The sequence below is a fragment of the Phalaenopsis equestris genome, unplaced genomic scaffold (genome assembly GCF_001263595.1).
Source record: "Phalaenopsis equestris unplaced genomic scaffold, ASM126359v1 Scaffold000422, whole genome shotgun sequence".
In the NCBI taxonomy this organism is placed as follows: Eukaryota; Viridiplantae; Streptophyta; class Magnoliopsida; order Asparagales; family Orchidaceae; genus Phalaenopsis; species Phalaenopsis equestris.
The window spans coordinates 628,276-644,212 of NW_018164863.1; the positions used below are offsets into that span (position 1 = coordinate 628,276).

At 31.2% G+C, this 15,937-nt stretch overlaps 1 protein-coding gene across 1 annotated transcript in view; it reads right to left on the minus strand.

Moving 5' to 3' along the window:
* Positions 1–2,592: 2,592 nt before the first annotated feature.
* LOC110027283 (GBF-interacting protein 1-like) overlaps positions 2,593–15,937 on the minus strand; it is a 53,268-nt gene continuing 39,923 nt past the window's right edge. Inside the window, exons 7-10 of the mRNA XM_020728637.1 lie at positions 14,826–15,126; positions 13,531–13,695; positions 12,399–12,878; positions 2,593–2,940 (exon numbers count right to left, since the gene is read on the minus strand). Of these exons, the coding sequence (XP_020584296.1) occupies positions 2,593–2,940; positions 12,399–12,878; positions 13,531–13,695; positions 14,826–15,126 (1,294 nt within the window). The remainder of the gene's footprint in view (positions 2,941–12,398; positions 12,879–13,530; positions 13,696–14,825; positions 15,127–15,937) is intronic.

Sequence of the window (15,937 nt, forward strand, 5' to 3'; positions counted from 1 at the left end):
TATAAATTTAGGCATGCCATATATAAGAGCACAAGGATTGTGTTCTAATTATGTAAATTTCCTTTTATTATTTGTTTAAATAAATATCAGAAGGCACTTTCTTATTTTAAAAAAGAAATTTAACTTATTTAAAAAAAAAAATCTAAAAATAATATCACCAAATATATTTTATTTCAAATTAAAATAAAAAAAAATAAAAAATAAAAAAATAAATAAATAAACAAAAGTGGATCACAGCTGGAAAATGCTTGTAGGATCAGGTAGAGGAGGCCTATATTCTGTTCTGTTTGTTGAAAGAGATCTCAGCTGCATGCTTTGCCTCTACTTCTAATCTAACATAAAATATAAACAAAATATAGCTTCAATGATTGGGAAGTTCTCTCAAAAGGTGAGAAGGAATTGTAGAATAAGACGAACTTCAACACCTGTGATGCTCTATATTCTTGTAATTCAATCAAATTAACTTGTTATCAATTTGCTTCATGTCTTCCCCATACCCACAACCTACATTTTACTCATAAATTAATTTATTCATTTAAAATCGAAGTCTTTCATTATTATATATCTGTGTGTGTGTGGGCGCGCCCGCAAGCGCACATGCGTACCGTGGCATGCTGGTAGAGCAGTATCTCTGAGAGTCGTAAGTCCCCTCGGCTCACAAGTTCGAATCTCCTACACCAGAAATTTTTATGTGGAAACCTTGAAAGAGAAAAAACTACAAGGCATGACCTAATTAAAATAATTTACAATGAGTTAACGGTTACACCCCACGAGTGAGAAAGGATTACATAGTTCCTTGAAGTGCAATGTTTGCGGGCCAAATGAATCGTTGTGCAGCACTTGGGATAGTTTGCAAGTAAGAGTAGTAGTTAGTGCCTCGGTGTGCCATATTTAAGACGTGTCGCTGCATCGTGCTCAGGACGATGTGCTGCTCTATAGGATGCCTCGTTACTTCACGATGTTGGTGGTTGCTTCGTATAGTGCCGCGCTATTTCACAACGTATGTCTTGAACTCTATAAGGAATTTTGTAGCAACGAGCAAGGGTGGCTGACAGCTTCCAACCTGACATTAGAATTCAGTTCATTCTTTATGAACCATCTCTAGGTTCAACGATTTTTTTGATTCAAATCCTAGGTCCCTCTACATGAAAGGGGTCGGGCTTTATTTATAGTGTGAGAGAAACCTCCATGTAAATAAAGAATATGAATCACTCAATCAAACGGTCTGGAGAGATTTACTTGTTCGTATGACATTTTATGGACGTTTAAAGCCTTAAAATTGTTGGAAATGACTGAGCTTAGGCTCGTTGGGACACCTCATCAAGACACTCAATTTGAGTATAAATTTGTTAGATTTTAAATCTGTTTGACTTTCTAATTGGACACTAAAAACTTCTATAAAGGATTTAATGATTTAATATGAGCTTAATTTGACTCAAATTAGGTCATTTAGATGTTATTTTTTTGCTATTAAATTTGTTTGATTTTAAAATTATACTCAAAGCTGTACAGCAAAATATTTTTTTGCATATTCAATTGATAATAATATTGATATCATAATATTATTATTACATCTAAATTCATCCGTAGAACCATAATCCTCTCTTTTCAATTCTCAATATATTATATTTTACATACACAGAATGATGTGCATGTAAAATGTATTATATCGCGAATGTTATAAAGTTGTTTGATTCAGTGTAAAATAAATACACTAATTTACATTATGCTTATTTGGAAATAAATAAATCAATCAATTTAAAGCACAGCTAGATAGGATAGATAGGAGGCCAACAGCTTGCAGGAGATGACTAACAGTAGGTGTGCAACAGAATGAAGACAATGACCATAATTTGTAGTGTACTTGAAAATGGTTCAAATCTGACAAATTTGAAGTATACCAGTTTTAAACTACTAAATGAATCTCAAATTCACAAAAAATTATATAATGCATCTCATTTTCATCCATCCAAACACCAAAATTTTGTAAACCCATACATTTCATTTACAGTACACCATAAATTCAGCCAATCAAAAAGCCATACCTCCAATGATAGAAAAGTAACTGGTAACAGATGCAGCTGTGCCTCTACTATAGCAAATATAACAGTTATCAATACAATTATATATGATATCAAAATTTCCTTTACAGAAGATCACATTCACAAAATGAATGACGAAAAACACAAATAATTTCTTTTTTATAGTATCGTACGAACTCAGCCAAGGATAAGTGAATGAAAGATGACATAAATAAAGATAAAAAGAGAGAGAATATCTAAAAAGAGAACTAAACCGAGACTTTAACAGCATTACAAAGCAACAACTAACAACAATAAGAGAAAAACCTCGACTACAACATAAAATGGTCAACTTATCAATATCAGGTGATGGTGCAGCTCCATTACCTTTCCTTCGACGACCTCTAATCACGCCAAAGTTTCCGGTCATCCTTTATGCCTCTCTGTATATACAACAACATTCCCATGCCTTAAATCTTCATGAAGATGATAATCTGCTCCTCATGACTGAACCCAATATAGTCCCTCGTTTTTTTAATGCAATGAACTGCATATTTGGTTAACCAAATGCTTACTTTAAAGAAATATTTCCGGTTGAAGGTTCAATAATTATTGATCCAGTTGATAGGTGAGGGTCGCTGAGGCTGTTGATAGTCTGTTGATATATCCCGACCGGAGGGCCGCCGATTTCGGCTGCTCCGGCGACGGCTGGGGATTGCTGGAGCAAGGGATGGAGAGATCCGGTAGGAATGGATTGGGTGGGGTGGTAAATGCCGGTGAATGCAGATGCGGCGTGGCCTGCTTGGGGTGGAGCGAAGGCAAGTGGCTGTCCCTGGGGAGGAACGTTGTAGAAGGAAGCAGGCTGAAAAGTGGAGATATCCCTGGGAGATGGAGACATCCAGACAGCTGAACCTTCGCTCTGCATTATTAAAGAAATAAATGTGAACAAAAGTTTCTTTCAACAAACCAGAAATCTCCAAATAAAAATAATAATAATAAAATAAAGTATAGAGGTCTATTTATTTTACTGGCTGTTTGGTAGCATGATTTGAATCCTACCAAATGGGTAAAAATCATAAAATTCAGATGTATAGAATTCTATGTCCCATTTCTCCCCATTTTACCTTAAATCTTGGACTTACCGAGAATTGTATGCATTTAACTTGAATCAAGAACATATCTTTCCCCGCGGGTTTCCAACAATAACTCATCTCATGAGCTCCTGTCACGATCTCTTCTTCTCTTTCAGACAACAGCAGTTTACTTGAAAGTTTACAGGGCAGGAACAAAAGGTTTGATAAGTTGATTGATTAGATATTAGTTTAAAATATGCATTTTTTTAATTAATAGTAATATATTACTTTGTGGTTTAAATATATAGACCTCAATAATTAATATCAATTAATTAAAACATATTAGTTTAAACAGATTGATACTATTTTTTATTTAATTAGCATTAATCAGCTTAGTAAATTGAAAATTAATTAAAATTAGGAATATTTCAAATCATGTGACTCCAACCCATGAACTTAGAGAAACAATGCAAACCACTCGGCCACCAATCCTTCATTAAATTATGCATGATTTCCTGATAACAGATGCCCTTGCAATAGTGAATGTGTACATTCGGAAACAGGGAGGTTCTAAATTATTTTCAAAAGTGGGCCCACAAAATCTCTAATAGAATGCAAGAAAAAAAAATGTTGTAACATTTGTGAAGTAACTCAAAGAGAAAGTCCGAAAACAGCACATAATAGTAGTTATGGATGTAAAAATTAAAAACTTAAAAAATAAAGATCAAAATAAATTATTGCCTTATAAAAGGGTGAAACTTGAAAAGAGAGAAATTATTCATCTTTCAAAATATGTAGCTAAAATAAGCAAATTAGAATTACAGTTAAGAAGACTAGCTCCATTTAGAGGTTTGCTGTAGAAGTTTTAGGATGGTCAAGAAATAAATCATGATTTATAAAGAAACTTGGAAGTAGAGCATAGAGATACAAAGAAGGTTGTGAAAGTGATTTACAAAATTACTCTTTTAAAAAGTGATAAAAGATAAATACTATTGAACAAATCAAAAGCTACATCTTTTAAAAACTTATATAATAGGCTAAAGCACATGGAAAGGGGAAATATAAAATATAAAATAACATAGATAAGACGTAATAAATCTAAAGACTTCACGAATTAGATACATTAGAGGTAACTAAGAAAAATCTTAGATAAAAATGAATACAATAAGAAAACATGAAAATGTTATTTTGAGAATTGAGAAATTAATAACTAAGATTGAAAAAAAAAAATTATCCTAGAAAAACAATAGTTAATAAAATCATATAGCATATTATTGATTAATTGAAAATAAGGTCAGTTAACTCTAAAGAAAAGAAAAATTGTAGGGCAAGATGACATGGAGCACTGAGATATAGAGAAAAAAGAAAACATTCTGCACTAGTATTTAATAACAAGCAGGTTCAGAATTGTGATAATAATAATAAAATCAAATTTATAAATCATAAAATCAAGCCATGTGAGAGTAATTAAACATAAACTGTGTGGACATTGAAGAATAAATTTGGTCGCATGCTATTTAATATATAGAAGTGATTTTTGTTATGACAATTAATAAAAAAAATAAACAGAGTAAAGAAACGCTTTTACTATAATTTGTATTAATAATGAGAAAGGATACAATTAAGTGATATGAGAACTGATTGTGCATGCAACAAGAAAATGACGTGTCAATGATATATCGAAGTCATTAAAGAAACATGAAATGACATATTGGCTAAAAAAAGGTTTAAAGTGACCAAAATTTCATTTATTATGGCAGCATTAGTGAAGTGCCTAAAAAAAATTCAAATTACAATATGATTTGCCAAAGATTTGTTTTATGTCTGTAACTTTTAATATATGGAGATGCTCGGGATAAAAAGGATCCAATATGTATTAATTAATGCTTTTCACGGAAAATATATTTTATACAATGAGACATTATAACAGCCGAGATCAAGCTATGCAGTGTATTGCCTGCTTTCGCCCAGATTACTCCATGTCAGGTTAAGCCTTACACAATTTCATTATTTTACATGTATGTTCACGACATCACTCATCTTAGTAGTGTCCTACTACACGTACACTTAATTATATAGTTCTGAAGAGAAATTCACTCATTACAGCAAAATATGCTTCACATTTTATTGTCTTAACTCATTGCCAATATATCTCAGAATCATATTTAACTCTTCAATCTGAGATTTGGAACAGACGCAATTCTTTTTCTAAGAAGTCAATCCCAGAATTTTCTAGAAGATGCACTTTGTCTGGCCCTCAATCGTAACTAGGGGTGTAAACGAGCCAAATAAGAGTGAGCTCAGACTCAACTCGTGTTTGACTAGTTAAAAAATATCACTGTTCGTGTTCAGCTCGTTTATATTTCAAACACAAAATGTGCTCGTGTTCAGCTCATTTGCTTAGCGAGCCAAAAGAGTTGTTCACGGAAAAAGAGTTATTTTGATAACTCTAATCATGCATCTGTAGGATGTTAAGAATTGGGGCAAGATTTAAATCTTATTGTTTATATTTAAACATCATTTAAATATAATTCAATATATTTTTATTCTATTTTTTTAATTAATAACTTCACTTGATTATGAATCTTTTGTAGCCTTCTAGTCAATTAAATTTTTTTAGCTAAATCCTACGAACCATTGGATTTAACTTTGCGGGCTTGAGATTTAACTTCGCAGGCTTCCGAATGTCTGTCTATCAGGCATTGCCTCATCTTAACAGTCATAACGGCTTTTTAAATTCTAACAGAAATTGTAAAATAGTCTTGTTGGATTTACAGGATTTAGTAAATCTGTTTCCATACGGGTTACTGGATCGAACTCATTCAGGATTTCCTAATAGCTTAAATCTCTAACAGTGAGCCAAAACACAGACACCTATTTCAGAAAACAAAAAATGGATCTCATCTCTGAAACAAAACAAATTGAAATAAAAACTATACCTTTTCTGATATTTCTAAACTGAGAAGATGAAAGATTGCATTTTTTTACTCTTTGAAACTCCTGCAAATAGGAAACACTCAAAGAACAGATCTTTATTGTTTCAGCAGAATCTTAGGCGTAATAAGCTCAGGGTTCAGCGTTCACTATAACCTAGCGGAATTTGACCGTCCTCTCAGGCGAGACCTAAGTGGTGTCTAGAAAATAGTTGAATTAAAAACGATTTCTACCAAGTTTATGAATTATTTGATGACTGAAATCATGCACAATTTCAGCAATATTTATGCAGATTTGATGAAGGTTTGGACAGATTTTCTTAATGCATTCTTATGACTGTTTAATGGCTGATTTGTGCAGATTTTCTTACAGGTTTATGTGAAGACTTTGTGGCTAGAGACCCGCATGGGGCAACTTATTTGGTGCGATACGGTGCGTTTTGAAAACGCACTCAGGCCTGTTTGGATAAACTGTGTTTTGACAATTCTTCTGCTTTTTCAAACCGCTAAATCAGTGTTTTCACGCCGTTCATGACTAGATGCGGTGTTAGTTTTCTAGTTGCGGTCTAACTTTTTCCAAAGAAAAAAAAAAGTGTAATAGCCATCACAGTTTTTGAACAACAGATTATTTTTCAACAGCTTATCAGTAGTTTTTATTAATAAGTTGCAGCTGTCCCAAACATACGTATTGTGCATGCAGATATCAAATGGACTTTATAACTCATTTGAATGACGAATATATAGAGAATTTTGTGGCTAAATGTACGCGGATTTAAAACAAAATAGGAGAATTTACACATTTATGTTAAAAAATACCACCATTTTAACTTCTCTCTCTCTCTCTCTCTCTCTCTCTCTAGGAAGTACACTATTTCATGCATGATTTAAGTGGTATGTATGCAAAAGAAAATGATTTTTAGGTGCTAGATATGTAAATACATAAGAATCGGACAAGGATACAAATCTTCTTAAAACTGAACCACTCAATTGCTGTGTATTTACATATCTATGGTCTTTGAGCTTAATTATTTACATTTATACCACCCTTTTAATTTTCAAAAAATGCATATAAATGGTGGAATGTATGTACCAAAAAATGAAATTTATTTCTATTCTATTTTTTAATTAATAATTTTAATAGATTATATATATATAATTTAATTATTTTGAGCCAAAACGAGTCGAACACAAATGAATAAATCTTTATTCGTGTTCGGCTTGTTTATATATTGAGCGCAAAAAAATTGTTCGTGTTCGACTCGTCAACTTAGCGAATGAATCAAACACGAGTTTCTTGACAAGCCGAACACGAACTGTTCGTGAACAACGAGCCGTTTTAACAGCCCTAGTCGTAACTATCACTTCTCCATTTTCAGACTAACCTATTTGGATCCATGATGTCACAATCCAACTAACTTCAGTTCGTTAGTCTGAACCAAATATCATACAAAAGGACATCAAGCTCTTATACAAATGTAATGGCACAAATTATTTATTTCAACTAAGCCTGACTATTAAAAAATAGTTATGATTAAAGAGTGATCAAACTAGTAATATCAAATATCATAGTTTATGTATAAATGAGTATAATTTAGGTACTGCATAAATTTTCATATGCCCGAAGCTACCAATTTGTCTGAGTCGCATTGTCAATTTTAAAAAAATCGCTAATTAGATCAAATTTCTGTAATTAATTAACAAATTATTCCAACTTAATTATCAAGAAGATTTATGTGAATATTAAACTAAAATCATAAGCTTTGATTTAAGTATAAAACATGATAAGAAAACAAAAAATAGATGCAATGATCAAATGCTGCTTACCCTATATTATATGGACTATTGAATACTTGTCTTATATGCTTTATAAATATTGCATATTACTTGAAGATTACTTGCTTTTCCAGCTCATGATATTTTTCATAATATGGTGCTTCACTCACCTTATAATGCTAACATGTTACTCTCAATTATCTTATTATCAACATCATGCTTAATTAGCCATGGTTACATAATATGTTTTACGTGTTGGGTAATATTTTCATGCAAGTTAAATTCTATGGTGTTGCTTAATAAAAGTATGAGCATTCCAAGTGTGTTATCAGTTATATGTTTAGTCATGTGTTGCTATGCAAGTGTGGCTACGCAAGCCTTGTTTAAATATAATTAAATCTTATATCTTGTAACTTTCAGCGGAATACTTGTATGATTGCATTGAAAATCAACAATTTAAAATAGCCTTACTTGTTAGTGGAGTAGTTGAGTAAACATATAGGATTTAAATGCTCTAAGTTACTCTAGGGAATACAAATTATCATAAAATGATGTATAAACAATCAAATAAATGCTTGGAAGTGAATGTATGTTCTCATTGTCAGTCTGATGCTGCCAAAATTCTTGATAATGGGGAAACGAAAGAAAAAGATTTAAAATCTTATGATAAATAGAACAAAAAAATTGAGTATAAGACATGCAGTTTTAGTGAATGTGATGCTAACAATTATTATAAAATAGTTCTACAAAATAAAATAATACATAAAGTAATAAACGTAAGTATGTTGAACTATCATACAGATGAATGGATAGGTGCATGGGGTGTGAACATCGATTGAAATAAATGAAAAACCACAACAATATATAAAACATTAAAAAAGCTTATGATTAATAGAACAACCATCGAGTATAAAATGTGCAGATTTAGTGAATGTGATATTTACAATTATCATATGATTGTGTGAGTGTATATATATTCTAAACTTAACATGGAATGACTAAAATAGAGAAATGTCTAATTAATATTCTATGATGTGAGAATATCATATAGAATTAAAATCTATATTATTGAAGACAAACTAGGCGCCTACCAAGCAACCTAGGTGAGGCAAAGAGAAGCCATAGTGCCATAGTGCCTTCCATACCTCTCACTCAAGTGTCATTACTAAATTGTGCATAAGCAAACACCTTGCCTTAAGGCACAAGATAGCAAGGCAAGCGCCTTGTGTTGATTAAAAAAATGAGCAATAACACTTAAGCATTAACAAAATTTTGATGGACTGATATGAAAAAAGCCCCAAGCATTACAAAAAAGGTATTTGCAGTAGGAGAAACTTTGATAAAATGGCTTGTAGCAATTGTTTCAAGTTTTAAAGTTACAAACCTTGAGAATGAAGAGGTTGACTATAAAAAAAATGGATGAAATAAAGGGCTACAAATCTTGTGAGAGAGAGGACATCAGGAATGGTGATAAAAATAAAATATATTATAGTGGTTAAGTGAATATTATATTACACCTAGGATATATCGGTCATAAAATTAGTTATATTAATGATATTTATCTAAGATAAATTATTTTGAAAGAATTTTAATTTGAAAGCAATAGAGCTTGAAATGTTCATAATTATTTTACACTCATCAATGATATTCCTCAATGGTAAAAATATGTTTTTAAGTTATGTAATTATTTATTCTCGAGCTCCTCATGTCATGCAGGCAAACACTCAAGGTGGCACTTGACGCCTCGGGCATGTGGTAGAAATATCAACTTGAGAGAGTTTAATGCTTTTGACAACAATTCTTAAAGCTAGATTTTATAATGTTGCAAGAAAGCCTACTACAGCATATCCATCCAAGTTTTTCAGCTGTACAAGTTATTAATAACCAAAATAAGCATGGTCAAATGATAATGAAAAGATATATGTCTGGCAAAATTTGAAATGATAAATCGATCAATGGTTAAATTAGAAGGAAAATGAGAATAGTATCTATTAAGGATATGTTAATACAAAAAAGTTTGTGATTTGGACAGGCACAACTAAGGGTTGAAAATGCACATAACATGAGTACATAAAACTAGTGTTGGGGGATTAAGAAAGAAAGGAGGGCCATATGCATAGATGTTCAAAAAGGTGCAAAATAGGTTAACATTTCATTAAACACTCAACATAAATAACTCAAAAATAGGATTTATAAGATTAGCCTATAAAGTTGGATTAGGGCTAATAATCTTGATGATTCTAATAATAAAAATAACACAATATGTACAGCGAAAGATGCATAATTCAATAATAGTGCTACACATTAAAAAAAAAGGCTACAAGCAAATATGGACCTGTGAGTAATAAGTTATTATTTAACAAATAAAGAAGAATCAAACGATGCATATAATTCATAAACCACGGGAGTTCTCTAAGATCAGAAAACTCAATGCAATACTAACTTTAAAATTAAGTGCTACGTAAACAAAAACCACTTCAAAACAATGATTGGTGCAACGGAAACAAACTTGAAAAGTTCAATAATCTAGATTCAACAAAAAAGAAAAATCCAGCACATTCTAAAAAAAAGGATAAATTTCTCAAAGATACTAGAGTTCAACAGTAATTATTTTCTTCTAAAAAAACTGTAATTATTTTTTAATTTTGCCGATTTAAAAAAAAAAATTATTAGTCCATGTTAAAACTAAAATTTATTTTTTAGTCCTATCATTTCTTTTCTCTTTTTTCCTTTAACCTAGTTATCTTTGTGAGCATATGATTACTAAAAAATTAGATATGATTATTACAACAAATTTGCCGGATTTCCTTAATCTGATTATTTCGTAAAAACAACTAGTTATTTAAAAATTATATTATGGCTATTACCTGGCAAGCAATGGGAACCTATTCAAGAAAAAAAAAACCAGATACCTTCAAGAAAAACTAGATTCAAAGGAAGAGTGGAAAACAGATAAAGCTCAGCGAGACTAGGTAAAAAAGAAAAATAAAAGTTGATATAAAAAAATGATTATTTGATGAAATTAGAAATGATTATTTGATGAAATTAGAAAAAAAAAAATTGATTAGACTAAACAATAATACATTAAAGTCAAATAACTAAGCAAATTTGCGATCAACAATAAAATCACAAGTTAATTTAACCGTAATAGGACAAATTGCTGAGGTCTTAGACTTTAACTATAATTATTTTTTAGTCCTATCATTTTCAAAAAAATATTTATTGGTCCTTTTAGAAAATAAAATTTAATTTTCAGTCCTATAACATATTCTCTATTTTTTTCAAGCAGGTTTTTATTTTTTATTTTTGCTTAGAATAAAGTTTTAAAAAAAAAAAAAAAAAAAAAAAAAAACTAGATTTCATTATTATCAAATATTTATAGGATTCCTCAATTTGACTGTCACAAAATAACCAATAATAATCATATGTAAGCCATAATCAAATTAAAGAGGAAGGTGAAGGTTGAGAAGTAAATAAAGCTCAAAGCATTTATATGAAGTGTAAAATAAGCTGTAATTGCTAAATAAATAATTATTTAAAAAAATTTGAAAAACTAATTTAATCTAACTAAAAAAATAAATGAAAGCAAAGAGCTAAAAAAATAAATAGTATCGGACCATAAGTTAATTTCTCCAAAAAATGATAAATTGTTCTAAATTCTTCATGTAAAAATATTTAATCTATTAGTTCTATAAATTCAAATAATGCATACTAGTCCTTTTCAAAAAAAGAATTTCACACACACACAAATCATTTGGTTATTTTAAAACTATATTTAGTCAATACCAAACATGAAGTAATAACCAACAATGACTAGATAGTTCAGGTAATAACCAAATTCAAATTCAAAAAGGGGAGTAGATAGTGAAAATTAAATAAGCTGACTCATTCATATGAGGTGCAATATACAGATGTATTTGACATACAACCATAAATTCAATATGGTTGTACTTTACTAGCATATGATTACTGATAAATTAGATATTGTTATTAACAAGAGTTTGTTAGATTTCATCAACCTAACTATTGACTACTATCATCTCTTTTTGAAAAACTATTTCTTGTAATTATCAGACATCCATTTATAACCATATGTAAGAAAGCAAGAACTAGATACTCTCAGGCAATAACAAAAATCCGAGAGGGAAGCAGAGAGTGGAAAGCAAAGGAAGCTTAAAGCAATCATATGAGCTGTAAAATAAAGATGTATTTGACATAACGATAAGTATTTAATAAAAATATAAAAAAACATATATGAAAGTCAAAGAACTAAAAATTGAAAAGTGGTGAACCATAACACCCAAGTTAATTTCCCCAAATAAGATGCACTATATCAAACAGCTAATAGAAGTATCTGATAATAAATGTAAGCTAGAAGAAAACAAAAATAAAATAAGAGATGAATAATGAACCCCAAAATATTATGAGCTTGAAAACTGTTTATTGATAAATAATTGAAACTTTTATTTGGAGCAACAATGGTATAAAATGCATCTCCAATTCATCTTGCAATAAAATTCATCAAAACAAGAAAAGGCTTCATTTAAAAATTAAAAAAAAAAAACAAGCAGTGAAGTCAAAATATGTATCATACAAACCTGCTGCCCTGTCATAAACACGTTGTTGTCCTTGAACTGAGATGAAGCAAGATCCTCATTTCCAGTTGGATTCCCACCATTAACAGCAGAACTATAAACAAGCGGATTAAAACCATAGGATCCCTGACCAGTTAGACCACCATTAGTTGCAGGCTTGTACTGAGAGACAGGATACTTGGCAGGGTTGGTGCCAACAGTTGCCGTTGGAAGGGGAAATATGCCACCAGGCGGAGGCTGCTGGGGGAATGTTGCGGCATTTCCTAAAAAATGGTGAATGGCCGCTGGAGGAGGAACAAAACATGGTGAAAAATACTGACTATAGTGAACGTAGTTAGGTGGATAATGAGATATATGTACACCAGCAGGTTGTCTAAAAATGGGAACAGGCTGTTGAGCAGCAGCAATGGAAGATTGCACCACTCCAGCAGCTTGTGTTACAGGATTCGATCCAGTTGAGGAGAAAACCAATAAGCTTCCACTCTGGGGAGTAAAAATGCAGAGATCAACATTGCAGAAAGAGTATAAAAATGAATTCAAGCAATGAAATAATTACCAAGCTATTTAAAAACCATAAAGCATTATTGACAAAGTATTTCACAAGATGCACTCTAAAAACAACTCAAGAAAGGACCATTTATTTTTATAACTTCCAAATTAGCAATTTCCAAGTCCTGTTACAGGATTCGATCCAATTGAGGAAAAACCCAATAAGCTTCCACTCTGGGGAGTAAAAATACAGAGATCAACATTGCAGAAATAGTATAAAAATGAATTCAAGCGAATGAAATAATTACCAAGCTATTTAAAAACCATAAAACATTATTGACAAAATATTTCACAAGATGCACTCTAAAAACAACTCAAGAAAGGACCATTTATTTTTAGAACTTCCAAATTAGCAATTTCCAAGTCTGACATTTTAGTAGCCTGCATTGCTGGGAAATTAAATTAATGGTGTCATATATATACCGTTTTGATACGAAGTTCAAAAAAAAATATAAATTACACGTTCTAAACATATAAGACTTAATAATGTGAGTCAAGACATTCACAAAAAACATGGTCGTCTTTATGATAATTTTCAAAGTTAAAAGGCAGAGTAACAGCCAAGCAGTAAAAACAAGAAGCAAACCTCTTGTGCAGATTGGCCAGTTTGGGATGATAATACCGCACCAGTCCCACTGTACTTAGTGGCAGCACCAGAGGCAAGAAGAGGGGAGAAACGACCATCACCATCAATGGCAGGCCTATAGATGGACGCATAATAATTTGTAGAAGGATCAAAAGGTTGTGGAACCTGAGCAACAGCATTATCCAAAGTTCAGTCTAGACCAGTACAATAACAGAATTACAGAAAGCATCACTAAACCTCCAAATGCAATATATTGAAGATAACATCTGAGATATTGTATATTAGTTGAATAATTAGATATGTTCAACGGACTGCTAAACATTAATTGATCAAATTTGGAGAATATGCCAAAATACACCAAAATCTGTATTAATCAGAAACAAAAGCAAGTAAAAACCCACCGGATCTCTCCATAACAATATTTTCTAACTTTGCATGATCAGTCGCTAGAAAAACAAACTCATCCATCCACTTTAAACAAATTTAAATCTTCATCAAGATAGAACTTGTTTCTTCACCAAGCTACCTAGTGATCCCCATCAGTTCACATAATTACTCAGCATTTAAATGTTTCATGACATGGTAAAATTTCACAAAGAGAACTCAAAATGACAGCAACGTGCACGAAAAATTTTCAAAATATTATAATTCGGAAAAAAAATAAATAAATTGCTTGCAATAGTAATTGTTAAACAAAGCACAGTTTGCACTATCTTTTTTTTTTTACATAACTGAGCAGACTAAGTAAAGCGAAAGCAATGTCTAACACGTCTTTTCAGGTTTCTTTTATTGTAATACTTAGTCGAGAAAAAAAAAAACTTTGTTAAGAAAAAAAGAAACAAAGAAACAAAAAAAAAAAAACAAAAAAATAATCATATGCAACAAAAGAACATGAAAATATAGAGTAAAATCAAAATTTCCTTGTTAACAGAAGAAAATGTTGCCTGAACATACAAGGATAAGTATAACGACAGAAGATGCTAACATCAATCAATCTGTATGTGAATAGGAGTAATTGAGTACTGTCATTCAATATAAAAATAAAGATTAAGATTAAAAAAAAGGCAATAAAAGGGCTGGAAAGCTATGCATTACAGCAGAAAAAGCCATAAACACAAAGGATGCACAACAAAAAATGATTAACCATGTTTCTACCACTGATAATGACAAACTATAAACAGCATGCTAAACAAAGAATTTTTTTTCTTAACAAGAAATAGATGCTCAAAACAAATGAAAAAGCAAACATGAAAATTAATTAGTACTAGAATATAATCTAAAGGTTCAAGTCTTACAATAAAGCTTGGGAAACGGGCAGTCTCATGTGCCTGCGGATCTGCACTCTCTGATGCTGTAAAATGGCTGCCAAGCATTGCTGGTACCAATCCAAAATTTGAATAAACTGGTGCAGTATGAATAACTGAGTTTTTAAGTCCTTCCAAGGCCAAAGATGGTTCTGATTTAGATTGATCGTTTTCTGCAGCAGGAGACAAGCTAGAAGAAAAGTCAAGTGCCACGGATTCGTTTTCAGGCATGTTGGGTTGTTGATCACCCAGATAATTGTTTTCTTCAGTAACTTTGGCTGAATCTACGGTACTGCATTCAGTATAAAAAATGGTTACACAACATGAAATTTTAATGGGGGTTCAAAATAAAAAAAAAAAACTCAAAATTTAATGCATCATCCAAAAAACAGAGCTGTGTTTCTTCTTTTTTGATGTGCTTGTGCTACTGGTTGGTATGAGGCAACAAACCATGATAGTAATATCCATATGATGCAAGATATCTTGGAAGCTAATATTTGGTTGATGCAAATCTAAATCAACCAAACACGCTCAATTTCAAACCTTAAAAGCTCAAGTTAGACAACTTCCATTACTTATAAGAAAAATAAAAAAATTAAGAAACCTGTGACAATGATAACTTAATAATCACTCACTATAAACAGTTTGTAGATTAGGAATCATAAAAATCATCCAATCAATTGAAAATCATTTTTTCATAGAAATCCCAATTGTCTAAATTGAATAACTATAAAACACATACATATACAATTTAATATTTATATAACTTAAATACTGAAAGAAAATATGATGCTCAAAACAAGCCTGACACAATATCTCTTAGAAATCTTTATGATCTCACTTAGATTAAAAAAAACAAGAATAAATTATATATCCAATCAAGAATTTTATCTAGGAATAATTCATAAAGTTTGTACACAGCCTCAGGGAAAACGCAGAATGCTGAAGATGCAACCATATGCTCATTCCTAATAAAAATTGAACAGGAACGAGGCCATAACTCAATGTGAAAGAGACAAGGCTCGCAAGGTTACGCAATGAAGAGGACCAAAGCCAGTAACCCACTTGAAAACTGAAGGAACCAACACCACCAAATAGAGAAA